This window comes from Bos indicus x Bos taurus, chromosome 21 (assembly GCF_003369695.1).
Source record: "Bos indicus x Bos taurus breed Angus x Brahman F1 hybrid chromosome 21, Bos_hybrid_MaternalHap_v2.0, whole genome shotgun sequence".
NCBI classification, from domain to species: domain Eukaryota; kingdom Metazoa; phylum Chordata; class Mammalia; order Artiodactyla; family Bovidae; genus Bos; species Bos indicus x Bos taurus.
The window spans coordinates 42,878,977-42,906,864 of NC_040096.1; the positions used below are offsets into that span (position 1 = coordinate 42,878,977).

At 40.1% G+C, this 27,888-nt stretch overlaps 1 protein-coding gene across 2 annotated transcripts in view; it reads left to right on the forward strand.

Annotated features, from left to right (window-relative positions):
• AKAP6 (A-kinase anchoring protein 6) overlaps positions 1-27,888 on the forward strand; it is a 501,487-nt gene that overhangs the window by 222,389 nt on the left and 251,210 nt on the right. For both annotated transcript variants that reach the window (XM_027521919.1, XM_027521920.1), the window contains exon 5: positions 24,822-24,944. In XM_027521919.1, coding sequence (XP_027377720.1) covers positions 24,822-24,944 — 123 coding nt within the window. The remainder of the gene's footprint in view (positions 1-24,821; positions 24,945-27,888) is intronic.

The following is a 27,888-nucleotide window of genomic DNA, read 5'->3' on the forward strand; positions in this document are numbered from 1 at the left end:
AGATCCCTTGGAGGAGGGCATGGCAACCCACTCCAGTATTCTTGCCTGGAGAATGCCCATGGGTGGAGCAGCCTGGCGGCCTACAGTCCATAGGGTCACAAAGAGTTGAACACAACTAAACACGCAGACAGGGTAGCTTACCCTGATCACCTTTTAAAAGGTGTATCCTGACCTCTATTCTTGTCTTCAGCTCTTACTTTATTTTGACATTTTATATAATTCTCTTATTTAGCATGTATATTATTGTTAATTTTTTGTCTCCCTCTGCTAGACTGGGAGCTCTGTGAGGGTAGAAATACTCATGTGTTTAGTTTGCTAGTGAATCTCATGTACCCAGAACATTGTCTGCTACATAGTAGGTGCTCAGTGAAGACTGTTGAATGAAAGAGTGGGTGGATCCCTGCTTTAGAGTGGAGGAAATGAGTTCACAGAGATTAAATTACTTCCCTTAACCTGCACAGCTAGTATGTCATAGAGCCATGCTTCAAGCCCTGTCTGCTTTCTCTTCCCACTAAATAAAGTCTTGGGAAGAGAAGAATTCCCTGAGAGAATGAGGATAGATGGAGAAGAGAAAAGGATGTCTCAAGTTTTAGCCCAGTTATGAGGCAGGAATATGAAAGCGGCCCAGAGTGGGGTTGAGGAAGGAACCGAATTCTGTGGTACTAAGTAAATGAAGGGAGAAGAGATGTTTAGTAAGATGAACATCAGCTTTGTTCTTTGCAAAATGGAGTACAAGAACAGTAAGGATGAAGGAGAAAAACCAACCTCTAGATTTGTTGTAAAGAGTCAGTGAGGACCTTAGAGAAAAGGGGACTTCATGAAAGAGCAGAGGTAGAAGCTGGGTTATAGATGGTTAAGAAGTGAGAGAGAATCATTCCTAATGACTCCCAGGACTGAGTTGTGAAAGCCATATGAGAGAAAGTATGGTAGTGGAAAGTGAGGTCAGATAAAAGTTTCTATTTAAAAAGTTAAAGCTTATTTGAAGGCAGGAATAAACGAGTCAGCAGCAAGAGAGATGGAGGTGCTGGAAAGCATCTCAGCATGGCATGTGGGACTCCATGGGAGGAACTGTGGCCTGGTCTAAAACTATGGACTGCCATAGAGTCCCTGGGGATACCTGGGAGTCATGAGACACGTGAGAGTCTTAGATGCTTTATGTTCTTGTCATTCTTCACCTCTCACATGTATGTCTTTCTCTTTCTAGGCTGGTTTTGTGAATGTGAAAGATTTGTTCTTAGTTTGAATTTTTAATTCATCAGAAAAATTAATTTCTTTGACTAGATTGTATGTTTTCACATGGTTTAAAAACTTATGCTTAAGAAACAGCCTCACAGACATAGAAAAAAAAAAAAAAAAACAACTTATGGTTACCAAAGGAGAAAAGGGTAGGAGTTTGGGATTAGCAGATATACGCCACTATATATAAAATAGATAAACAACAAGGTCCTACTGTATAGCATAGGGAACTATATTCAATATCCTGTAATAAACCATAATAGAAAATAATATGAAAAGGAATGTGTTTATATATGTGTAACTGAGTCACTTTGCTGTATACCAGAAGCTAACACACATTGCAAGTCAACTATACATCAATAAAAATAAACAAAACCATTATAAACTTTAAAAAATATTCCATTAACTCTCTCTCCCATCCTTGTCCCTCAATTTGAGTTCCCACCTCGCCAGTGATCATTGTTGTTTTCAGTTCTAATGTCCTTTAAGAAGTGCTTTATACATACACAAATGAATGCAAATATATTGGTTATGCAGTATTTTAAAACCTGGGAAATAAGTTGCAACCCATCCTTCTCCGTTAATGAAAGCTACTCAGTTAGTTCGGTGAGTTCTTAAGTGATGGTCCCTCTTCCAGTCTCTGTGCAGGTTGAGGGAATCTTCCTCAAACGTGGCTGATTTCCCGAGAACCTCTTGTGTGGATAAGGTAAACGAGCATCCCAGGTCTGAGTGCTTACCTCCTATGGGGCTTCTCAAGGCCTAAAATTAAAAGTGAAGAAATGAGTCAGTCCATTGAACTACACTTATTTGCTCTGATACATTCAAGAAATAAAAGCAATGAAGAGAAAGGGGACAAGGACACGTCTGCTGCTGCTGCTGCTGCTAAGTCGCTTCAGTCATGTCTGACTCAGTGCAACCCCATAGACGGCAGCCCACCAGGCTCCTCTGTCCCTGGGCAAGCAAAATCCAAAAGAATGATGAAAAATTAGCTTAGTCTGATGTCTGGACATATGTGGTTTAAGTGTTAAGGAATGGCAGCTATAGCTTATGGGCCAAAACTGGCCCAAGGCCTAATTTCTAAAATAATATTTTATTGGAACATAGCTGTGCTCATCATTTATGGCTACTTTTGTCCTGCAGTGACAAAATTGAGTGGTTGTGACAGAGACCAATGGCTTGTGAAGCCTAGAATGTTTACTGTATGATCCTTGATGGAAAACATTTGCTGACCTTTGCTTGAAAGTGAGGAAGAAGCTAGGCAAATAATGTCTACTGAGCATCCACTATATGCCACGTTCTGAGTGGATTCCTTCATTTAATTTATATAACATCCTCAGGGAAGAGCTTTTATTGGTCCTGTTTTTACAGATGACACATCTAAGGCTCCAATGCTAATGACTTGCCCAGGGTCACCCTGCTGCTAAGTATGGGAGCTGGGATTTCAGCTGAGATGCCAGAACTGACTTGCTTTCCTCCTAGAGATGTATTCAAATGCCAAGGAACCTAGACAGTAATCACATAGGCAGATCAAATCTATTTATAAAACCCACAGACCACTACTAGATTAGCAAATGAATAGTATGACTTCTTTCTCATAGCCATAGCTGGTAAGTAGCCACTAGTCCAATGTGGATGATTACTTATGCTAGTTGAGCAGTTGTGATTCTTAGGGAGCTGGAAAATTGCAGTGTGGTGTGATAACAGCAGGGCTTCCCTGGGGGCTCAGATGGTAAAGAATCCACCTGCAATGCCGGAGATCTGGGTTTGATATCTGGACTGGGAAGATCCCCTGGAGAAGGAAATGGCAACCCACTCCAGTATTACTGCTGGGAAAAATCCATGGACAGAGGACCTCCAGTCCATGGGGTCTCAAAGAGTCAGACACGACTGCTGCTGCTGCTGCTGCTGCTAAGTCGCTTCAGTCGTGTCCGACTCTGTGCTACCCCATAGATGGCAGCCCACCAGGCTCCCCCATCCCTGGGATTCTCCAGGCAAGAACACTGGAGTGGGTTACCATTTCCTTCTCCAATGCATAAAAGTGAAAAGTGAAAGTGAAGTCGCTCAGTCGTGTCCGACTCTTAGCGACCCCGTGGATTGCAGCCCACCAGGCTCCTCCGTCCATGGGATTTTCCAGGCAAGAGTACTGGAGTGGGGTGCCATCGCCTTCTCCACAGACATGACTGAGCAACAAGTAAAGCATTTCGGGAGATCTGTCCTTTGGGATAAGTGCCAGGTTCCCTTCTCACATCACAGGCTTTCTGCTCACTCTAAATTCTCAGAACTCACCCTGGAAGACATGACTCCATTAGGTTGAATTTATTGGTACCAAGTTAATGGATGCATGACATAGCTGATTCCTTTTTCTCCCTGAGATATAAATGTCTTCAAATGCTCAACTATAGAGTCTCAGCTATAGTTCAATGACTCAGCTGTTGTTAGCATTTTATCTCAGAGACATCTACAGTCCAATTTGAAAACCTTTTTTGGGTATCAGCTAAGAATGTCTTTGCACATAAGTAATTTCAGATTGAGTGCAACAGATATTAGAGTGCTTGCTCTTTGTAACTAGGCTATATAGAATTGCAGTCTAGTCTGTGGTAGCAAAGGCGGTCACCATTGCCGCCATCTAGAGAGAGAGACGGGAATTGGTCAGCAATTACCGAGTAATGAATAATGGGAATACAGAAGAGGTGTGGTCCTGGGATTAATTTGTCACTGATTTCTGCATTTCTTTATCCCAGAGATAAAATGGTGCAGATAGGACCCTTCCTATTTTTCATCCTCGTTTTGACCATATGTTGATACATCACTGATGCCACACTGATGGTGGCAGTGATTAAAGAAATATCATGCTGTCCTGTGTTCTCTTTTTCTTTTCCTTTTTTTCCCATTGTGGTAAAAGAAAAAAAAAAAAAAAAAACCCATGGAATTTGCCTTCCTAACCATTTTTACGTGTACAGTTCAGTAAAGTATCTTCTTATTGTTGTGAAACGTATCTCCAGAACTTTTTCATCTTTCGTCTGGAACTATGTCAATGATGCCCTTATCCCCTCTCCTTCAGCCGTTGGGAACCACCATTCTACTTTGTTTCTGTGAATTTGACTCCTTTGTGTGTGCTCAGTCATGTCCAATTCTTTGTGACCCCATGGACTATAGTCCACCAGGCTCCTCTGGCTCCTCTGGCTCCTCTGCCCATGGAATTTTCCAAGCAAGAATACTGGAGCAGGTTGCCATTTCCTACTCCAGGGGTTCTTCCCTACCTAGAGATTGAACCTGTATCTCTTGAGTCTCCTGCGTTGGCAGGTGGATTCTTTATCACTGCACCACCTGGGAAGGCTTATAGATGCCTCATTTAAGTGGAATTATACCGGATTTGTCTTTTTGTGACTGGTTTATTTCACTTAGCATAAGGTCCTCAAGGTTCATCCATGTTGTAGCATATGGCAGTATTTCCTTCTTTTTAAACAGTGAATGATATTCCATTGTATATATATACCACATTTTGTGTACCCACTCATCTCTGGAGGGATATTTGGCTTGCTTCCACTTCTTGGCTATTGTGAATAATGCTGCTATGAAGGTAGGCGTGCAAATACCTCTTCGAGACCCTACTTTCAATTCCATGGATATATTCTTAGAAATTGGATTGGATTGCTGCTGGATCATATGGTAGTTGTGCTTTTAATATTTTGAGGAATCACCATACCATTTTCCATAGTGGTTGCTCCATTTTAAAATCCCAAGTGCGTGAGTTTCGGTTTCTCCATATCTCCATAGCCTCACCAGCATTTGTTGTTTTCTGTTTTTTTTTTTTTTTTAATCATAGTAGCCATTCTAATGGGTGTGAGGTGATATCTCATTAGGATATTGATTTGCATTTCTCTGATGATGAGTGATGTGTTGAGCATTTTTTCATATGTTTGTTGGCCATTTGCATATCCTCTTTGGAGGAATGTCTGTTGAGGTCCTTCACCCATTTTATAAATTGGGATATTTGATTTTTTGTTGTTGAGTTGTAGGAGTTCTTTATATTCTGGATCTTATCATATTTTTGATGTTCTAACATTTCTCCCATTCCGTAGGTTGCCTTTTCACCAGGCCCTTTGATACCCAGAATTTTCCAAGTGTGCTGTGGACCCATCTGTCTGTTTTTGCTTTTGTTGTCTGTGCTTTTGGTGTCATAGCCAAGAAATCTTTGCCAAGACCAATGCCATGAGGCTTTTGTGTTTTCTTTTAGGCGTTTTGTAGTTTAAGACATAGGTTTAAGTCTTTGAGTTATTTTTTTATCTTATCTTAGTGTGATTACCTTTTATCTCAGGATGATTACCTTTTATGCTTTAAAGATCTCACCTCTCAACCTCTAGCTTTTTTGTGTGATAGGACAAAACTTCAAGAGCCAAGATTTGTCTTAAAAAATAAAAAACAACGACAACAAAAAAACATGGGTGTTTTTAAAAAACGCTGTCTGCTATTCTTTACTTGATTTGAAACACAGCTGTATTGTTTTTATTTTAGGCTGCAGTCCATGGGGTCGCGAAGAGTGGGACACAACTGAGTGACTTCCCTTTCACTTTTTACTTTCATGCATTGGAGAAGGCAATGGCAACCCACTCCAGTGTTCTTGCCTGGAGAATCCCAGGGATGGGGGAGCCTGGTGGGCTGCCGTCCATGGGGTCACACAGTCAGACACGACTGAAGCAACTTAGCAGCAGCAGCAGCAGAGTAACTTAGTAACTTTATCGAGATCTGCTATAAATTTAATTTTCACCTCCCTTTGATGTTTCTTTTGTACCAACCACATAGCGGTTTTCCTAAAGTTGGTGGAGTGGTAGTCTGCACTTCAGTGTTTATAATGATCTCTTAAGAGTATCCGATCAGATAGGAAGCATTTTGAGGTTATTGGATTCAACTCTTCTTCACTGGCATTTCATTTTGTACATGCCTTTCCCTTATGCTAACCTTTTGCCTCATAGTTGCTAGTCTCACCTTTCTCCTGTATCTGAATTATCTTCCTTTTTTCTTTTCCTTTTCCTTTTTATTTACTATTCTTCTGGAATATATATTCTTTTGGAATATGTTTTCTTCTGGAATATATTCACTCCCTGGCACCTATTTTCCATATTAATTTCCTTCCCCAAGTGCATCTTCTGCTTTCTCCCTCTAATGTTGTCCTAGAGATTCTCATATCCCGAGTATGAGAGGACTACAAGATGACTCTTCATCACCATTCAAGCTTGAACCCTTGATCTTCTCAGTGCATTTATTATTCTTAGAGATGTGTATCCAGTGGGTTGACAAATTTGTTTAGAAGCAAGAGTAAGGAATTTAGCTTAAATATCAAGGAAAAAGCCACAATTTTAAAGACTTGGAAAGGCTTAGCTTTGTAGCTGAAATAGAAAGATTCAAGAGTGCTAAAAGATAACAAACTGAGCATGAATTGATAATACAGATTATTTTTCCACAAGAGGCATTAGTAACAGAATACTGGGCTCTGAATATTCTTCTGTATTTATGGTATGTAAAATCTCAAATTTTGATTTAAATTCTGGACCTGGAGTTTGAGAGAGCTATGACAACATAAGTATAGGCCCTGTTTATTAAATATGATAATATTTGATAAGTCTCATCAAGTAGAAAGTCAAACAATGGGAGAACAGAGAAAGGAAGATAACAAGCATCACAGAACATGGACTACTTGAGCTGGGCCTTGAATGATGAGCCAAGTTTAGTAGAGATGAGAAGGCAGGATATTAGTGACAAAAGCTTTGGTATAAGCTAAGGTTGAGGGCAAGAATATTAAGGTGTATTTGGGAAACAATAAAGGGTGTAGGGTAAACTGCTGTAGACAAAGAGATTCTGAAATATAATAAGATGGAAGATTGTTGGTGTCTCACATAACAAGAGGTAGGCAATCAATCCAGGGAAGACAGAGGCCATCTAGGGACCCAGGTGCTCTCTCCCTGTTGCTCTTGTCCCAGGAGACTCCAATGCTGTGCCTGTGTTCCATCTCATCAGAAGGGGAACATGGAGAGCACCCAACTTTACTCTCCAGACAGGACTTGGAAGTTGTACATGTCACTTCTGTTCACATCCAGTTGGTCCAGACTTTGTCTTTATAGCCTCAGCTAACTGCAAAGGATTTGGGAATTTAGCCTCCAGGCTATGAACATTAGGAGAGAGATGTCTCTGAAACCAACTGTTGGTTAGAATAGAGTTACTTGAAGGGAAACAGTATGTAAAGTTAGAAAGAAAAGACCAAAATATATTGAACTTTGTATTCCAAGTGCTTGCCTAGCACAGACACAAAATAAATACCTGTCTAATGAATGCATGAAGACGCCAATAAGTGGGTGAGGAAATGTATCATTCAGTTTGAACTTTTTCCTCTAGACTAGGAGATGCAAACTAAAATGACTCTTAAGAGTGGCAGACAGATAGTGTAAATGAATCACACAGGCAGGTGTAAGTAAGGAGTGAAGGAGACTGAATGGCTGAGGGGCCAGTGCCATGCCTAGTGGGAGGCAGCCATGAGATGGTTGCTCGGGGTTGTGGGCTGTGTGTGGCCAGACCTTGCAGTTTTTAAAAAGAAATAGGAAATCTGGATTTTAGGTGACATCTCCCAATTTTTTTAATCTTTAGTCTGAACAATTTAATAACAGGCCAAATAAGATATAGCCATCGGATGGGTTTGGCCTTCAAGTCACTTCAGTTCAGTTCAGTCGCTCAGTTGTGTCCGACTGGTTGCAACCCCGTGGACTGCAACACACCAGGCTTCACTGTCCATCACCAACTCCCAGAGCTTGCTCAAACTCATGTCCATCGAATTGAAGATGCTATCCAACCATCTCATACTCTGTTGTCCCCTTATCATTCTACTTTCAATCTTTCCCAGAATCTGGATCATTTCCAGTGAGTCAGTTCTCTTATCAGGTGGCCAAAGTATTGGAGTTTCAGCTGCAGCATCAGTCCTCCCAAAGAATATTCAGGACTGATTTCCTTTAGGATCGACTGGTTTGGTCTTGCAGTCCAAGGGACTCTCAAGAGTCTTCTCCAGCACCACAGTTCAAAAGCATCAATTCTTCAGTGCTCAGCTTTCTTTATAGTCCAACTCTCACATCCATACATGACTACTGGCAAAACCATAGCTTTTACTAGACGGATCTTTGTAGGCAAAGTAATGTCTCTGCTTTTTAATATGCTGTCTGGGTTGGTCACAGCTTTTCTTCCAAGAAGTAAGTGTTGTTTAACTTTATGGCTGTGTCACCATTTGCAGTGATTTTGGAGGCCCCCAAAATAAAATCTCTCACTGTTTCCATTGATTCCCCATCTATTTGCCATGAAGTGATGGGACCGGATGCCATGATCTTAGTGTTTTGAATGTTGTGTTTTAAGCCAGCTTTTTCACTCTCCTCTTTCACTTTCATCAAGAGGATCTTTAGTCCCTCTTTACTTTCTGCCATAAGGGTGGTGCCATCTGCGTATCTGAGGTTATTGATATTTCTCCCGGCAATCTTGATTCCAGCTCGTGTTTCATCCAGCCTGGCATTTCACATGACGTACTCTGCATATAAGTTAAATAAGCAGGGTGACAATATACAGCCTTGACGTACTCCTTTCCCAATTTGGAACCAGTCTGTTGTTCCATGTCTGGTTCCAACTCTTGGTTCTTGATCTGCCTATAAATTTCTCAGGAGGCAGTTCAGGGGGTCTGGTTCTCCCATGTCTTGAAGAATTTTCCACAGTGTGTTGTGATCCACACAGTCAAAGGCTTTGGCATAGTCAATAAAGCAGAAGTACATGTTTTTCTTGAACTCTCTTGCTTTTTCTGTGATCCAATGGATGTTGGCAATTTGATCTCTGGTTCCTCTGCCTTTTCTAAATCCAGCTTGGCCTTCAAGTCCCTTATTTGCAATCTTTCTGATGAGGAGAAATTACTCAAATGTTTGGCCCAGATAGTTTATAGTTTAAGGTTAACGTGACCATGGTGTGCTAGATACACCTGTGGTGACGTGGTTCTTGATTGTGGCTGCACCTTATAATGACTGGGAGCTTTGAAAAGAAAATTCCAACTTTAGGCTCCACCCAAAGCTATTAAAGCAGATTCCCAAGGGATGGGTATTTTTTAAAGCTCCTTCATGCAGTTCTGATGTTCAGTCGAGGTTGGGAGCTAATGCTGTAAGGCTAATTTTGAAGGTTGTTGCAACAACTTGCATATATCATAAAAGGGTCTGAACTACGGTTATGGAAGTCAGTTAAGGAAAATGAAGAGAGGTGGGTTATGCTATGAAGGGCAAATCAGTCTAGTTTTGTGGCTTTTAAAAAATGAGATAGTGGAGGAAGAAGGTCAAGAGTTGAGATTTCAAGCTAAGATTTGGGGGCTGAGAGATATAAGAACTTTAATAAATGGTTCCAAGGGACATATGAAATTAAGATCTACAATAGATGAATGGGGCAGAGGTAAATATTATCTTGTATGCACATGCTGTGGCCAAATCCATGTTGAGAATCTCAATTAATACAACATTAAAAAATAAAGCTACACAGATGTTTTTATGGCTAATATTATATATGTGTATATTTTATTTGTTGCAATGCCAGGGGAAAAAACTGAATCAGCATTACTAATGGATTTGTCGGGACAGTATGTCAAGGTCATTGCTCAAGGTTTGTAGAGAACTGTAGGAATTCAAAGCAAATACCTTCCTGGTTAACTCAGTAGGAATGTTTCAGTCCTGTGTCAGTTTGGTTTCTGCAGATCCTTAGCTGGAGCTCCAGGCTTTATATGGTGGTTTAGCACCACCATGAGGCTGCATCCAGTCAGTGCAGCTGATTTTGAGCTTCTGAAGTGTATTGTAAGGAAGGTGCAGTTTTTTGTTTGCAGTTTTAAATATTAATATGAAAATAGTTCTTTGTTCTTTTCTTGGTATAAAAAAGGTATGATTAAATTGGTTTTTGTTGTGTCAGGATGATAAAAGTTCCTAACCTCATTTGACAGCAAGTATTTCTATGATGATGAAAATCAAAAGAGGAATAAACTCAGTGTTGCAATTTTAATTCAATTACAATAATTATTAGGGCATTAGTGAACCCTTCTTTATCCTTAAGCCTAAAGTAATTACTCTGTGTTAACAGTATGATGTTTTAGAAAGATAGTGATTAAAAAAAAACATAAAGCCTTGACATTTATTACCCACTTGCCACGTCAGGCAAGATGCTAAGAGTTTCATTCATTTAACACATCATCACATTAATTCTCAAGAAAAAAATACCTCTGTGATGAATACACTCTTATTTTATTCACATTTTACCAATGAGGTCAGAGATACATAGAGAAGTTAGTAATTTACTCAAGTGTACAGACTGAAAGGCAGGAACTTTGAGCTCAGTTCATAGCCCCCCATTGTTTAATTATGAAAACGTGAATACATCACTCAACGTTTACTGTTTAAATCTCTTAGTCTCTAAAATGGGATATTAATTATGTTTGTCACTGCACAGTTTGTTGTATGAAGTTACAAAGAGCACCAGCTCATGGTAAACTCCAACAGTACATGAATACTAGTCTTGTCATGATTGTGACCTTTCCTGTGAATTCAAGGTATTAGCATCCACAATAATGGAAAGAATAATCTTAATTTTAGAATAAGAATATTAATTCTTCCCCTATGTAGCATTGTGACCTTAGAAACTTTAGCCCTCAAGCCTCAGTTTCAAAAAATAAACATTAGTAGAGAAACTGAACGGGCTGACCTCTAAGATACCTCTCAGTTCTGAAATGTTATGAGATTAAGCGGCATAACTAAGAGATGCAGCCATTTCTCTGTAAAATACTCGCTAGAATATATCACTTTAACATGGAATTTCTTTCTGTTCCATGGAATCCTGGGTGAATTCTCTTTAGAAGACCCTAATGGTGAGTGAGTGTGGGGCTGTGACATTAATGAGCCCGGTGGTATAAAACTATGCATGCTGCATTTCTAGCATGAGAAGAACCAGGCATCCTAGAGGAGTCTAGGGCCTGGCTAGAGCTTCTAAGATGCCAAGAGGCTAGGGACAATGTGACTTAAACAAGTAAGAGTTAGATATGGATTAGGCTGATTTATAGTAAGTAAGTTCAGCTAAATGAAGCAGATTGGAAACATTCATCTTGACATGTTGTGATGTCTTAAAATTAACTTTTAAAATTTTAATCAGTGTGGGGGCAGATGATTCCAAGTGTGGGTTCTGTGTCAAGGTCACACATGATGTCATCATGTCAGTCTATTGATCTCATCATATGAAGATGATTGGCCTGAGATTTTCATGGTGGATAAGCAACTTTACCCAGGACAGGTGCTGCTTGTAAGTTCAGGCCCAGGTACTTTGCATTTTTCAGGTTGATGTGGTTCTGTGTATCTCGAGCCAGTGACTTGATCTCTCTTGCCCCAGTTTTTTTCCCTTGCAAAATAAGTTAAAAATGTATCTTCCACATACAGTTTTTTTTTTTTTTTTAAACGATTAAATGTGTTAAAATGTTTAAAGAGCTCAGAATAGTACCTGGCATGTACTAAGCATTTAATAAATGTTCGCTCCTGTGGTTGTCATTGTTACTATTACTATTATGAGACGGGAGGGCTGAGGCCTCAGTAGCTGTTTGTATGCAGGTGGCTCTGGCCTTTTGGGATCGGATGCCACCACCCTATTCTCTCCTCCTACCTTCAGCCATCTTGGTTATTATGAAGCCTCAACCTCCTACTCAACACCCACCCACTGTGGTTAAGGCCACCCCTCCTCCTTCCTGGGATCTGTGATAGTCACCCTAGATTCCTGCACCCCTCTTCTCGGTGAGACTCTGAGCCTCCTGCCTTGACAAATGATTCTTTTGTTGCATTAGAGATGATTCTTCTCTAATTGGCCCAATAATTTTAGTTAATGCACTTCTCTGACACGTTAGGAAGTTTATGTAGAGGAATTTATGCTGTGAATATGTGTTCAGATAAATATAAACTTCTCATTTATAATATTGCCACACAGCATCCTTATAAATAATACGTACTTATTTATGTGTAATTTGTATTTATACATATTTATAATATGTATTTATAATTTTGTACTTATAAATAATAATTCCCACAGCACTCTTTAGCCAGGGGAAGATCATTATGATTTCTGGGAAGAAAAAGGAAGTAGCTCCAGGAGGTTTACAATTGTCCATCAGAACCCTGAGTGCAAAAGATGGAAAAAGTAAGAAAGCGTGTTGGAGAGAGAGTGCTAGGTCAGGATGGTTTGCTGGGAGAGGAGCCTTGAAGCTGAATCTTAAAGGATGGGTGTAGTGAGAGGAGTAGATGACGTTGGGAAGGTGTGCAGAAGTCACCAAAGGACAGTTTCCCGTTCAACTAGAAGAGAACGGGGAAATCATCTGAGCATCCCTGGCTTTGAAAGAGGCTCTGTGTGCAAGAACCAGAGATGGTAACAGTCAGAAAGGCATGAGAAGTTGTCCACCTCATTTCCCTCATTTTACAATTGGAACATGCCTCTCCCAGGAGTACTTTCTATTCTGTTCAGTTCAGTTCAGTCGCTTAGTCATGTCCGACTCTTTGCGACCCCATGGACTGCAGCATGCCAGGATTCCCTGTTCATCACCAACTCCCAGAATTTACTCAGACTCATGTCAATTGAGTTGGTGATGCCATCCAACCATCTCATCCTCTGTCGTCCCCTTCTCCTCCCACCTTCAATCTTTCCCAGCATCAGGGTCTTTTCAAATGAGTCAGTTCTTCGCATCAGGTGGCCAAAGTATTGGAGTTTCAGCTTCAGCATCAGTCCTTCCAATGAATATTCAGGACTGAATTACTTTAGGATGGACTGGTTGGATCTCCTTGCAGTCCAAGGGACTCTCAAGAGTCTTCTCCAACAACACAGTTCAAAAGCATCAACTCTTCTGCTTTCAGCTTTCTTTATAGTACTACTCTCACATCCATACATGACCACTGGAAAAACCATAGCTTTGACTAGATGGGCCTTTGTTGGCAAAGTAATATCTCTGCTTTTTAAAATGCTGTCTAGGTTGGTCATAACTTTTATTCCAAGGAGTAAGCGTCTTTTAATTTCACGGCTACAGTCACCATCTGCAGTGATTTTGGAGCCACCAAAAATAAAGTCTGTCACTGTTTCCCCATCTATTTGCCATGAAGTGATGGGACTAGATGCCATGATCTTAGTTTTCTGAATGTTGAGTTTTAAGCCAACTTTTTCACTCTCCTCTTTCACTTTCATCAAGAAGCTCTTTAGTTCTTCTTCACTTTCTGCCATAAGTGTGATGTCATCTGCATATCTAAGGTTATTGATATTCCTCCAGGCAATCTTGATTCCAGCTTGTGCTTCATCCAGCCCAGCATTTCTCATGATATATTTTGCATTTAAGTTAAATAAGCAGGGTGACAATATACAGCCTTGATGTACTCCTTTCCCGATTGGAACCGGTCTGTTGTTCGATGTCCAGTTCTAACTGTTGCTTCTTGACCTGCGTACAGATTTCTCAAGAGGCAGGTGAGGCGGTCTGGTGCTTCCTATTAGCACATTTTGTTTTCTTACTAATACCGGATTTTGCTGCTGCTGCGGCTGCCGCCAAATCGCTTCAGTCGTGTCCAACTCTGTGCAACCCCATAGATGGCAGCCCACCAGGCTCCCCCGTCCCTGGGATTCTCCAGGCAAGAACACTGGAGTGGGTTGCCATTTCCTTCTCCAATGTGTGAAAGTGAAAAGTGAAAGTGAAGTCGTTTAGTCATGTCCAACTCTTTGCGACCCCATGGACTGCAGCCTACCAGGCTCCTCTGCCCATGGGATTTTCCAGGCAAGAGTACTGGAGTGGTTTGCCATTGCCTTCTCTGCCGGATTTTGCTAGCTTGTCACAAAAGGGCAGTGAGTACTTTTTTCCCCCACCACGAACAACATGAGTATGTTTCAAGTGCCTCTCAGCTGTTGGCTGTTTATCTTTGTAGCCTTGATGGACTTTGAGGAAGATTTCCCTTCTCTGAATCTGGTATATTTTACAGTTGATTTGGGGACACAGCCAGTGTCAAGAACCACTGAGACAGACACATAATGAGGGTCTGGGGTGAATAAAATTAAGAGCATTACACTGTGGGGCCTCAGTCTGTGGAAGACACCCAGTAGATATGCCCCTCCACACTGTTCCTGGGTTCTCATCCCTGCCCGTGGTCTCCAGCACCACCCGTATGATGCTTTCTCTAACCTAGATCTTGTTCCTTACCTCTCACATACTATCTAAGACCATGTAAAATGACTTCTTCCTTCTGAATATCTTACTGCTTCTTTCAGAGAATAGTACCTTCAACCAAAATTGAAATCTAGAAGTCATATCAGATTGTAACAGATTTCCCCAATTTTTTTTATCTATCAAATTCAACTGTTCCTGTCTGTGTTAACTTCTCTCTCTGCAATCCTGCATGTTCCCTCCATGCCCACTGCTTCTGCCTCAGTCTAGCCCTCACAGGAGTTAGGGTAGTAGCCTTTCAACTGGCTTTTCTGATCTCAGCCCAACACCAGCCAATCCACTCTCCACACTGCAGTCAGAGTGAGTGTTCTAAGATGCTGATCAGATTCTCTCTCTTCTGCTGCAGAACCGCAGTGACACCCTCATTGTTCTTAGGATCAAGCCCCAACTTGAGAGTGCAGTGTATATGCCCGGCTCCTGGCTTAGACTCTTCAACCTCACTCTCAGTTTCCCTGTTTGCCTCCAGAACATTAGCCATGCTCAGCGACTTAGATTTCTCATAATGAGTTGTTCTCTATTGGACTTTATCTGCCAAGAGTGTTCTTGGCTCCTCTCAGTGTCCTCTATTGGTTTTCATCTGGCCTAGTGCCACCCAATCAGATAGCATACCCAATTAGCTAAGCCAACAGAACTCTGGAATTCTACATTATTTTTTTAAACTCTAATTCTGTCTTTGTTTTAATTCTAGAAATTTTTTTACCCCATAAGACATTCATGAAAACTTAAAAATGGACAATATTAGAGCTCTGTACTTGAGGACACAACCCCTGAGTTCTTCTGCCTCAGCTGCCTACGGGTCTGTTACCAGTCAAGTAGCTGAGCTTTCTGAGCCTCAGTTTCCTTACCTGTAAGACATTGAACTACCTGGGATCTGAGGGGCTTTTGAAGACTGGGTCTGTGCTTCTAACGTGCATGGGAACTCTTGTTCTTTGCAAGCAGATGTGTTTAGATAATGCTATTTTCTATCTTCTTGGCTCCACTGATAGTACAGTGGCTGCGTTGTTACCCTTTACCGACTCGCTGCTCTGAAGTTCTCTGGTAGAAAGTTGGCTGTTTTCTTGCTCATCCAGTGTGATAAATTCTCTACACTGAATTCCATTTTTTTTTCTAAAGCAATAACTTTGTTATTACTAAAGAACTGTATGTTCTTTAGAGAAAATTTAGGCTATTTAAACAATCACAGATAATCTTCTGAAAATTTTTAGCATCTAAAAGCACCCCCATCTAGTTCCATGCATTCTTGTTCCAGTTATTAGATTTACAAGGAGGTTTTACTATTCAGGAAAGTATTTCCATCTAAACATGGGATTATATCATTTCAGCTCTGTATTTCAGTGTCAAGGAAACTGTCCTTTTCATTAAAACTGTATGGACATATGGGGAAATGTTTATTAAAAGTGATTGATTAGCCGCAACATGGTTGGGGGAGACTTTGAGCTGCAGAAGAAGAGAGAAGGAATGACAAGGAAGAGGGAGGAGGAGAGGAAGGAAGAGAAGAGCGAAAAAGGAAGAGAAAAATGAAGAACAAGAGAGGGGAAGGGCAAGGAGTAGAGGAAAGAGAAGGAAAAAGCGAAAGAGAAACAGGAGTCAACATTGTAAAGCAGCTCTACTCCAATAAAAATGAACAAAAATACTTGCTAAGGAAAATATTCATCCAATCTCAATAAAATATTTCCTTTTTTCTATATAATGTTTATATGTCTTCTATAGAAAGTTTATATGTGAGCTCTTGTCTATATAACATGTCTACAATGCCTGTATTTTTGTTATATATTTCCAAGTAATATTTATAAGATTCTATATAATAGTAAATGTTCATCTAATGTCAATACAAAATTAGCCCTTTCTTAAAGAAAAAGGAGCAAAGGAGGACGGAAAATAGTGTGAAGAAGGGAGAATTATCTAAAACACAGGTGGTGGTGATGGGAACGTTGGCGTCTTGTGGCACGGACTGTGGTTCTCACGGAGGCTTGAGAAGTAAGAGCAGACAACAGTGAATGTTCTGTCCTTTGTTTTTCTTTCTGTGAACCCCATGAGGGCAAGTCTGCTTACAAAGACTGTGGCTTAGTGGTTTAGATCTTGGGCCCTGGAACAAAACTACTTAATAGCTATTTAATGGCTTTATGACCTTGAATAAATTACATAACTCCTCTGTGCTTCAGCCTCTTCATCTGTACAGTAGAGACATTTGCGAAGATTAAGTGACTACACAAGTTATCAGAAGAATAGTTGGTAGATAGTCAGCACCCAAATGTTAAGTACTGTTATTTATAACACTGGATATAAAAAGCCTACAAGTAAACCATGAAACAATCATAATCCTAAATTCTAAAGTGAGAGCAACTTGGGTCCTTGTTTGGGATTCAGAGGCAGATAAAGATGGCCTGATCTGCTGAGCCAGTGCCTCTGGAACCTTGCGGGTGCTGGGGACAATGTGTCGCACAGAGTCAGTGAGCACAGCTCTGTGGGAGGGTCCCCAGCTTCACTCCTGACAGTTGTAAGCATTTGAGTTTGTGCGTCAGTGTTCTTTGTAAAACGGAGAGTGTGGGACCCTTACAGCATAGAGTAGTTGTAAGTATAATACATAAGTGCCCGGCACATAATAGGTACTCAGTTAATATTAACTTATTATGAGTTCCAGTTTATTCCTCTTTTATTCATTCCCATCTTTATTAGACCTTGATGATATGCATTCCAAGCTTGTTTTGCCCTTAACATTGACTATTTCTTTTTATAAATAAGTAGGGAGTAACTGACCCACTCCAGTATTCTTGCTTGGAAAATCCCATGGACAGAAGAGCCTGGTGGGCTGCAGCCCATGGGGTCACAGAATCAGACGTGTCTTAGCAACTAAAGAACAGGGAGTAACTGAAGTCAAAGCCTTTGGATGCTGGAGGAAAGCCTTTCCCATTATGAGAGTCAGGGATCTTTCTGGGCTCTTCTTTTCCCAGTTGAAACCACTGTCATTAGTATTTGAAGGAATTAGAGATTCAGCTCAGTTTATCATACTCATGATACTGAGTTCAGAATAAGACATCTCACCCGGCCAGTTTAAAATAATACCATTCTTTGCCCTTTTTATTCTCTTTCCAACTGACAGCCTTTATTCTGGTATAGTTATATTAGGAATATTTTCAAATTCTAAAGACATTTCATTCAACCTTTAGAAGAGAAGCTAAATATTTCATAAAACATTTCAGTATTTGAGTTTTCTTATGGCAACAGAGTTAAAACTGCCTTAAAGCATTTCATTTTCTCTTCAATCTTTCTTCTAAAAGCATGTACCATATCCTCCCTTCTGTCAATTACTTGTACTGTGTTGGATTTGTTAGGTAGGAATGTGGGTAAATGTGTAAGTTGGTAGAGTTCAAAGTATCTCTTTTAATTCCCTTTCATTTGATCTTGAGCCTCTGAGTCTTGGTAGCACATTATATACACAGATATGTGGCTGGGAAAGGTGAATTGCATTTGACAGCTATTGTGTAAAAAGCTAAATTAGTCATTTCATATAAGAATTAGGTATATAAGCAAAAATGGAAGGTTAAATATATATGTTGGTAGTGGGTGTGTGAAGTTACTTCAGTCGTGTCCAACTCTTTGTGACCCTATGGACTATAGCCTGTCAGGCTCTTCTGTCCATGGGATTCTCCAGGCAAGAATGCTGAGGTGGGTTGCCATGCCCTCCTCCAGGGGATCTTCCTGATCCAGGGTTCAAACCTGCATCTCTTATGTCTCCTGCATTGGCAGGTGGGTTCTTGACCACTGGTGCCACCTGGGAAGCCCATATCTTGGTGCTGTGCTTAGTCACTCAGTTGTGTCTGACTGTTTGCGACCCCATGGACTGTAGCCCTCCAGGCTTCTCTGTCCATGAGGATTCTCCAGGCAAGAATACTGGAGTGGGTTGCCATACCCTCCTCCAGGGGATCTTCCCAACCAGGGATCAAACTCAAGTCTCCTGCATTGTGGGTGGATTCTTTATAATCTGAGCCCCAGGGAAGCCCCCAAATACTGGGTAGCCTATCCTTTCTCCAGGGGATCTTCCCTCGTGCATTGTAGGATTCTTTATCAGCTTGAGCTACCAGGGAAGTCCCATATGTTGGTGAATACACATATTAAATCTCAATGCATAATTTTGCTTATAAGTAGAGTTCTAATTTTACCAGCTGCCAGAACCTAAATAAAGCTTCCTTTTGGGTAAGATAAGAGGATTGCAATTACTCATTGGTACTGATTGTTAATGTAAAGAAGACTGGCTCCAAAGCATTTGTCCTGGTTTGAAAAATGAAGCCAGATTATCCTTAAAGTGTGTGCTGTTTAAATAGAGAAGCATGATCCCTTCAGGACCAGCAGGTGGGATAAGAAGTAGGGAAATCTTTGCTCACCTGCAGATTCAGATGCTGCCCCTGCCACATCACCTCATGCGATGACCTGAGACAAGTTACGACCCCCTCTGCATGCCCAGAGCAGTCAATGCCACCTCTCATATTATGACTGTAGGGGGAACTTTTCTTTCCATCTTCCCTGTGACAGCCAGCAAGATGCTGTATGCTTAGTGAATAACCAAAATGTTTTGAGCGAATGACATAAAAGATCAAAGTGGAACCTGTTCATTAGAAATGGTTTTTAAAAATTGTTTATCAAACCAGACTTTAAAATATCTATTTCTCCTGAAATCTTCACATAAACCCCTAATGGATATCCCCATTCCTATCTTACCAATGAAGAAACTGAATTTCAGAGGCTCCAAGTAGCTCGTTTAGTTTATACTGTTAGTAAGAGACAGATAGAGCCTGGAATTAAGTTCAGTTTTGTCTGGTTGTAACAGCTGTTCTCTTAATATTATCTGCACTGGTTCATGATAAGCATGTTCCTCCTCTCCCCACCTTTTAATATACCTTCTCCTGTCATCATGATTAATCCTCATTTAAATGTTTTTCAAGTTCTAATTTCTGCCAGGGACTTAGGCAAATCATTAGATCAGCTGGTCTTTCATGATTTCACATGGTGCCAGCTGGGCTCTCTGGATTCAGGTGCTGAGTCCACCACCTTCTAGCCACATGGCACGGGGCATGTCTCCTTATTTCTCGGGGCCTCCATCTTCTTATTTGTAAAATGGGGGCGACAGTAGCACCCACCTCACAGGGTCTTTATGACCCTACTTGGTGACTCTGAAATTCAGTTTCTGCATTGATAAGATGGGAATGGGGACATCCATTAGGGGTTTATGTGAAGATTTCAAGAGAAAATATATTTTAAAGTCTGGCTTGATGATCTATTGTATATTGCTTTTAAATGGTCCTGGCATGTTTGTTGTTGTTCAGAAGCCAAGCTGTGTCCAACCCTTCGCAACCCCATGGACTGTAGCATGCCAGGCTTAGTGAGTGCTATATGAGGATTACTTATTGTTTCAGCTAGCATTGTTCTTGCCTGGAGAATCCCGGGGACAGGGGAGCCTGGTGGGCTGCCGTCTGTGGGGTCGCACAGAGTTGGACACGACTGAAGTGACACAGCAGCAGCAGCATTGTTCAGATAAGGTCATTCATGGAATCCTTTAATCTTGGAACACTAAGAAAGGGGTAAATACTTTTGAATGGTTTAAAAAGTTTTAACAGCAGAAGCTGACCTTTTCTAGTTTCAAAAATACACTGAAAATAGTTCACTTTCTGATGCTTTTCAGCATGTCCCTCTCTGAAGGTAGTTAACGTGATCTGGGCTAGGTCAGACAACATACTTGATTTCTGTGTCCACCAAGAAATGTGCATCCTTCTCGGGATGAACACACACATGTTCACATATATCCAAACAGTAAACACCAAGAGGACATTGGCAGCTCAGCTCACTGGTTAAACTACCTCCTGAGGACTAAGAGCTGTCTCCTCTCTGATTGAACTGAGTCAAACTCATCTGTAATTGAGGCACTGATGGGATGGGCTTGCTTAAGCATGTGCTGCCTTAAAATTTTGGTTTAAATTTTCTATAAAAATAAAATTTACAAGCAAATTACAAGCAAAAATGAAATAGCAAGCAAATTTTTGCTTGCTAAAAAAAAAAAAAGATTTTTTTAAAAGTCCCTATTCTCATCAGAGATCCCGTTTCAGAAAAATTAACAGAAAATACTGAATGTGAGGTGGGGGGGGGGACTTTTTTGAGTTTTAATCTCAGTGCTAAGAATGTGAGAGTGGGAACAAGTGTTTCTTCTCCATCATCTGGGTCTGGTAATACGTCTCTCGGAGCACTGTTTCTGAGGGCGCTGTGGTACCGTGGGAGGAACAGACTCTGGAATGGGATGTGGATTCAGAGTCCAGCTCTGCCTCCAGGCTAGGCACCCACCTTCTTTGACCCTCAGTTTCCTCATCTGTAAAATGACCATAATCAGCACCACTTCACAGATTTGCGTTGACAACCCAAGTATCTGCTTCCTATTTTATACCCCTTTCCTCTTTTATTGAAATAGTTTTCAATTTCAATTTGTTCTAAAAATCATGTAATTCTATTAAAAAAAATTACCCCCAGACTTTTAACAACACAAGGCAGGGGGACCATGTCTTATTTTCTACTGTGTTGCTCTTTCCTGGTCCCGTGTCTGATGCAGGGAAAGCTCTGTTTCTGTCCTAGCCGCACACAGCAGTCTCGTCAAAGGGCAACAGTAATCACCCCCACAGTTTCTAGTCAACCAGACTAGGTTTGTCACAGAAGAGAAATAGGAAAATAAAAGAAACAGTGAGTATTCTTTATAAAATTGGAATATAGTTGGTTTACCATATTGTGTTAGTTCTAGGTTTACAACAAAGTGATTCAGATATATATTTTTCATTATAGGATATTATAGGATGTTGAATATAGTTCCTTGTGCTATACAGAAAATCCTTATTGTCTATCTTATATGTGGTAGCGTGCATTTGTTAATCCTGTACTCCTAATTTCTCCCTCTTTTCCCCACTTTATCCCCACCCCCCACTTTCCTCTTGGTGACTGTAAATTAGCTTCCTATGTCTGTGAATCTGTTTGTTTTGTAAATAGACTCATTTGTGTTATTTTTTAGATTTCATGTGTAGGTGATATTATATACTATTTCTTTGTCTGGTTTAACTCACGTACTATGATAAGTTGTAAGTTCATCCATGTTGCTGCAAATGACAATATGCCATACTTTTTGTGGCCGAGAGGTATTCCATTATACACACACACACACACACACACACCACTTCTTCTTTATCCATTCATCTGTCAATGGGTACTTAGATTGCTTCCACATCTTGGCTATTGTAAATAGTGCTGCTATGAACATTGGGGTGCATGCATCTTTTCAAATTAGAGTTTTCTTTTTTCATGGGTATATGCCTGGGAGTGGGATTGCTGGGTCATACGGTAGCTCTATTTTTAGCTTTTAAAGGGAACCTCGACACTGTTTTCTGTAGTGGCTGTACCTGTTTACCCACCAACAGTGTAGGAGGATTAATAATGTGTATTTTTAACCTGTCATGAGTGTAGCTATTTGCAGGACTCAACCTTTTATTTTCCTTGCAAATGTAATCTTCAAATGTATGTTAACTGAGGGCTTTAGCAAGTTATTTTACACAAACTTGTAAGTGTACATTTTTATATACTTTCACTGTGCTTCTTAGCCTTTAAAAAAATTCATGCATTAGAAAGTTTCATCTCATTAAGGAACTTTCAAAATGTAAATAATTTGATTCCTCCAGCAGATGGTTTGAAAGTGGGAAGTGCGCTGTTACTGGTGATAACAGGCTAGTGGCTGTTCCATTTTCTCCCAAGTTGGATGACCAAGGTTTCTTCTGCAGGTGGAATCCTGGCTTGGCTTCAGTTATCAGACTCTCAGAACATGTATCAGATATGAATATAGCAAGGAATACACCCATAAGGAGACAGTTAAGGGGGTGGCCCAGGAGGACTGGTGCCTGTGGCCTGGGTCACCCTCAGTGTGCCCCTGGGGTGCTTGGCAGGGAGGCAGAGAAAGATAATGGAAGAAGGGCCAAGAAGGAACAATAAGGTAACTGGTGGTAGAAAATGGCAAGAGAGAGAGATGGAATAGATGAGATGCAGGAGTTTGAGGAAAACTAAAATGTGGCCTTTCAAAGGCTTGTAACTCAGTCTGTAGCAGTGAGGCGAACGTGTGTAAAATGTGCTTTTTGTGTAGTGCAGCATTGAATTGTGTTATGAAGAAAATCTGATTTTTATAGTCGTCTTTGACTCTCCAGGTAAATAAGCGTAAACTCAGAATATGAGAGAAACAGGCAGGTCAAATACTAAGAACAGAGACAAACTTAGGTGCAGACAGAATTCTGATACAGGCAGAAGAAGTTTCACAAAAAAGTTCAGGTACGTGTCTCAACTCTATTGGTGGTTTAACTTTTTCTACTGATTGAAATGACCAGAATTCAGTAAGCCAGTGCTTAGACATGCTTTATGTTCTGCTGATATTTTTACTTCACTGATATTTATCTTTTTGTTCCCAGTACTGTCCAGCAGTGTGCTTCACACAAAGCAGCTGCTTAATAAATATTTGTTGAAAGAATGAATAAGGGACTTCCCTGGTGGTCCAGTGCTTAAGAATCCTCCTGCCAGTGTAGGGGATACATGTTCAATCCCTAGTCCAGGAAGATCCCACATGCCGTGGAGCAACTAAGCCCGTGCTTCGCAGCTGGTGAGCCCACACTCTGGAGCCCATGCTCTGTAAGAAGAGAAGCCGCTGCAGGGAGAAGTTCATGCCCCGCAACCAGAGAGTGGCCCCTCTGGCCACAACTAGAGAAAGCCTGTGCAGCAGCAGTGAAGACCCAGCACAGACAGAAATAAATACATAAAAGCTTAAAAAGAATTAATGAAAGGCCAGTATCTATTTTACTAGGATTTGATTTATATTACAAAATAAGTAAAATTTTGCATTTTTTTGTCATTTTCTCATGTTGTTACTTACGTCAGCCTCATTTTCCTTCATTCTCACCATGAAGACTCTAGCAGACCTTCTGAAGATGAACATCAAATATTTGTTTTTCTGCATCCAAATGTGAATTCTCCTGCACGTTGCATAGCTCAGTGTATAGAGTGGAGCCTCTTTGGTTTCTCTAAGAATATCCTCTCATGATACGAGAATAGATCTGTCTGTCCACTTCACAGAACACTGGTTGACACCCCACACAGAAACAGGCTGAGAGAGGTGGAGAAATAGCAGGTGACAAAAGTTTCAGAAATCAGATGGACTTTAGTATCACTTGCCTTCATAAATTCTGTTTATATTCTTATATTCTACATAAGTAGGAGGGAAGGTGGAAAGCTAAAATTTCCCCTGATGATGAGGAGTGCTTAGATTTTTATTGCAAGTTAACTCGCCAGTTAAGTATTAAAATATTAATCAAAGATAATCAAAAGGTAACTCTGAAGAACAGGTTAAGTTCAATAGACAGTTAACTAGCATCCCAAGCCATCTCAGTGAGTTCAAATACAGAAGCCTGTCCTTCCTCCTTTCGACCTCCAGGTGGTGCTGTTTACCCAGCCATGGCAAGCCGGTGGCAGCCCCATTTCCTTCCCTTAAGATTCAGAGCTGGGCTTTCATTTTTTTCAAAATATTTTCCGTTTCCACAGATGTGTTCTTTTAAATGGCCAATAAATTTTTGTAACCACCATTTTAAAATTTGCAAGGTTATTGTGAATTGTGCTTCTTAGCCAAGAATTTTTTTTTTTTTCTGATGTCCAGGACACACCCAAAGTTAGGCGTTTACATTTGTTCCTTGGTCCTGTACCTTTTTTAGTTTCTTAGAACCCAGACTCAATCACAGACATTTGAGCTGTCAGTAGAACTCATCCAAGTCCCTTTAAACACTTATGTGATTTAAAAATGGATTTCTCCTTCAGTTAAGGCACCTCAACTCCTTGGGCTTCTAAGTAAAGAACACCATCTTTACTTTATCCCCCAAAGCCAGGTTCCTGGCAGACTTGACCTGACTTTTTAGTGAGGGGGCTCTTGTCAGACACCCAGAAATGTTTTGATGATTTGAGGGTCACCTTTCCAATGACACGCTGTAGTCCAGTCTAAATTCCTCAAAAAAAAAAAAAAAAAAGCAAAATCTTTCCTAGGGAAAAAACCATAGTGGTATCATGAGCAGTTTCTTTCCATTTTAACAGAGTTCAGTGGCAGGAATGGTGGGAATTTTGTTGTACAGTGTGGACATAGGATGGGACTGCCGTGGTATCAGTTTTACCATCCATGAGGTATGGAATTTTCAAGATTGGCTTTAAAAAATAACCTATTAACATGCTTTTCTTGTTCTTTCCCCCCCTTTTCTGTCACAAGGGGTTTGTAAACAAACTGGATGAATTTATTCAATGGTTAAACGAAGCCATGGAAACCACTGAAAATTGGACACCTCCTAAAGCAGAGACGGATAGCCTAAAACTGTACCTGGAGACACACTTGGTAAGCAAGACTGCGTTGCTCTTAATGTTGGTTAGGGAAGAATTTTAATGTGGTCCTTGTTTATTTATGGAGAATGTTGATTTTACTTATCAGAAGTCATTATATGCTAATAAACCAAGTTTTAACGGGGTAAATTACAGAAGCTGACAATTTACAGGCATTTCAAGTAATACTATGAAATCTGAATTCTCCATATTTCAAGCTATTTTTTAAAAACTTTTCCCAGAAAGGTAAGTAATTATTTTTAAAAATATCTTAGAAAATATTACTAGACCCTTGCTCTCTAAAGTGATGACTGACGTTTTTCTTCTTCTTAAAAAAATAAGTGAAAGGTCATTTTGATGACCATTCTAAGCTTTCTAGAATTCTTGTAAAATTAATGAACCTCTCATTATCAAGAGGGTCTACTTTATCTGTTCTACACTGGGTTATTTTAATAAAATATTTAAAATGATGATCTCCATCATTTTTGCTGCTATGTGGGTTTTTCAGCATATAATTAATACAACTGTCATTACTTTTGTCCCTGTGCACAAGGAAAGCCATGGAGAGAAAGTAGAAAACACTTGGATGAATATGCTTCTGAATATGTTAGAAGCAAGAATTATAGACTGGGGGACATTTGATGAACCTCATGAGGTTTTTACTGAATGCTTCAAATGGCCGATATCAATTATGAAGGGGTGGAAACCAAGTAGTGGAGTGTGATAAAGCATGAAGAAAAAGCACGTTGTCAGAGGAAATGAAAATTCAAGCTTTCAGGATCTCATCTTTATTCCTTTCACCGATAGCATAAAATTGACAAAGGCAATGAACATGAATTCTTGGGTGCCCAGCTGTGGGGCTGATTCTCTGCCCCTCTCACACGCTCAGAATTTGGATTGAATACACATTGTGTGGGAGTCCTGCATGTATGTGAGTTCACAGGGTTTCGGAACTGCTCCCTGTGATATTAAGTGCATGGAGGAGAGAGAGAAAGGAGAGAGAAGGGAAGAAGAGGGGAGAGAGAGCAGGGATGTTTTAGTTCTTCAGTGTTTGTGTTTTGCAGTGTGTTTTATATCATTGCAAGAAAAGCAGGAAGAACAGCCTCAAAATCCTGTTGCTACATGTAAATATCCTGTGGATGATTTTTTTAAAAACTCACAAAACTGTGTGGTAGAGGCTGAATATATTGTTTCCAATTTTAGAGACCTGGGTTGATGTGTAAAAATGCCACTGACCCTAACTACCTCTCTTGTATGTGGGTTTTTAAATACTACCCTTAGTATTCAAATCCCTGTTGAGTAGAGCCTTGATTTTTTTTTTTAAAGAGGGCATTTCATAATAGCAAGATAAAGATATTCACTGCTTTATAATGTAAATTGTATTAATTAGGATGTCAACTTTTCACTGGCATTGTTCTGACAGAAATTCTAATCTGTGTTTAAACAGGAGTATATGAACTTTATTTCACATTAAATGTGCTGTCTTAATTTCTCTTGATTTAATATTTTATGGAAAACACCAGTTTTGTTTTTGAGGTCCCAGAGGGCATGAGGACACAAAGGGCACTTTGACTTTAGGTTATTTATTGAAAGCCAGGCAAGGAAAATATGAACCAAGGTCTCTCCTCTCTATGGGAGCTGAATGACCTGACCTCTTTTTAAGCAATATGTACTCCTCTTCTCAAATCCATATTGCAGAATTATTCACTTAGCACCCCCATGTTGGCCTCTGTCTCATTCTGGCCCAACACCATCCAGTAGAACTTTCTGTGATGATGGAATATTCTATATTGAACGTCCATTGTGGGAGCCACCTACCACACCTATCTACTGAGCGCTTGAAATGTGGCTAGAGTAACTGAGGAAATGAATTGTTCAATCTAATGAATTTACATTTGAATTTAAATTGCCACATGCGGCCTGTGTCCACTGGATTCTGGTCTTGTAAATTGCAGAGCTCTTTACAGACCATAATGAATTGCAGGTATCCAGTACCGGCTTCACAATGACATTCCCGCCTAAAATATAGAAACTATTATTCTCTCTGCTACCTTAGGTCCACAGCAAACAGCTCTTCTTAAAATGTCTATCTATCTCTTAAAGAATAACCTTGTTTCCACCTGATGATCAACACTTTTTTGAATGAATTTTCTCCACTACCATGTCTGTGTTAGTTGCAAGAGATAACACAGGAACATCTTCATTACCTCTGCTTTGCAAATAGTGAGGGACTATAATCTCAGATTTGTTCACTGTTGTTAAATCACAATTTTAGGAACTGAAATTAGGAGTAATTTTGTTTTAACAGTTACTGAAGACCTAGTGTGTATGGATTGCCATTAAGTGATGCTAAAAGACAGTTATTGGGACTGTTTTACTGCATGCTCTGTTTGTTAATCTAGATACAGCCTGTCATTTAAACATCTTTCATGCAAACTCTGCATTACTCTGTCTCTCTGAGCACAATGTCTATCTATGTAGCTCCTGAGCAATATTGTCATTTATATTTTTTATTGTATTTTTTTTACTATAGTGCTGAGTTAATATTGTTATTCTTCTCAAAAGTAGGTGAAAAAAAAATCTACCTTTCCATAAAGAAAGTATACAACTAAGCCTAGAGATTTATATTTCTTAGTTCACCCTGTATAAGTCTTTGCTGCTTCTTAATGAGTGGGCAAGAAGTATTTTCAAGAGTATCTAGTATGTGGAGTTAGCTACATGATGAACATTTCTGTAGAGTCTATAATTTAATGTTAAACCAATGGATGTGAAAGCCTCTGGGTCCCATGTCTTCCCTGATTTAATAATGTGATAGAATAGTTGGCACCCTGCAAGGTTTATTATAAAGAAAAGCAAATAAACAATAACAAAAGTTGTACATTTATGTTTTGATACTTAATTCAATTATTTTCCATGACAGTAACCAAGGGTTTTTACCAACACAAATCAATTAAAGCTTT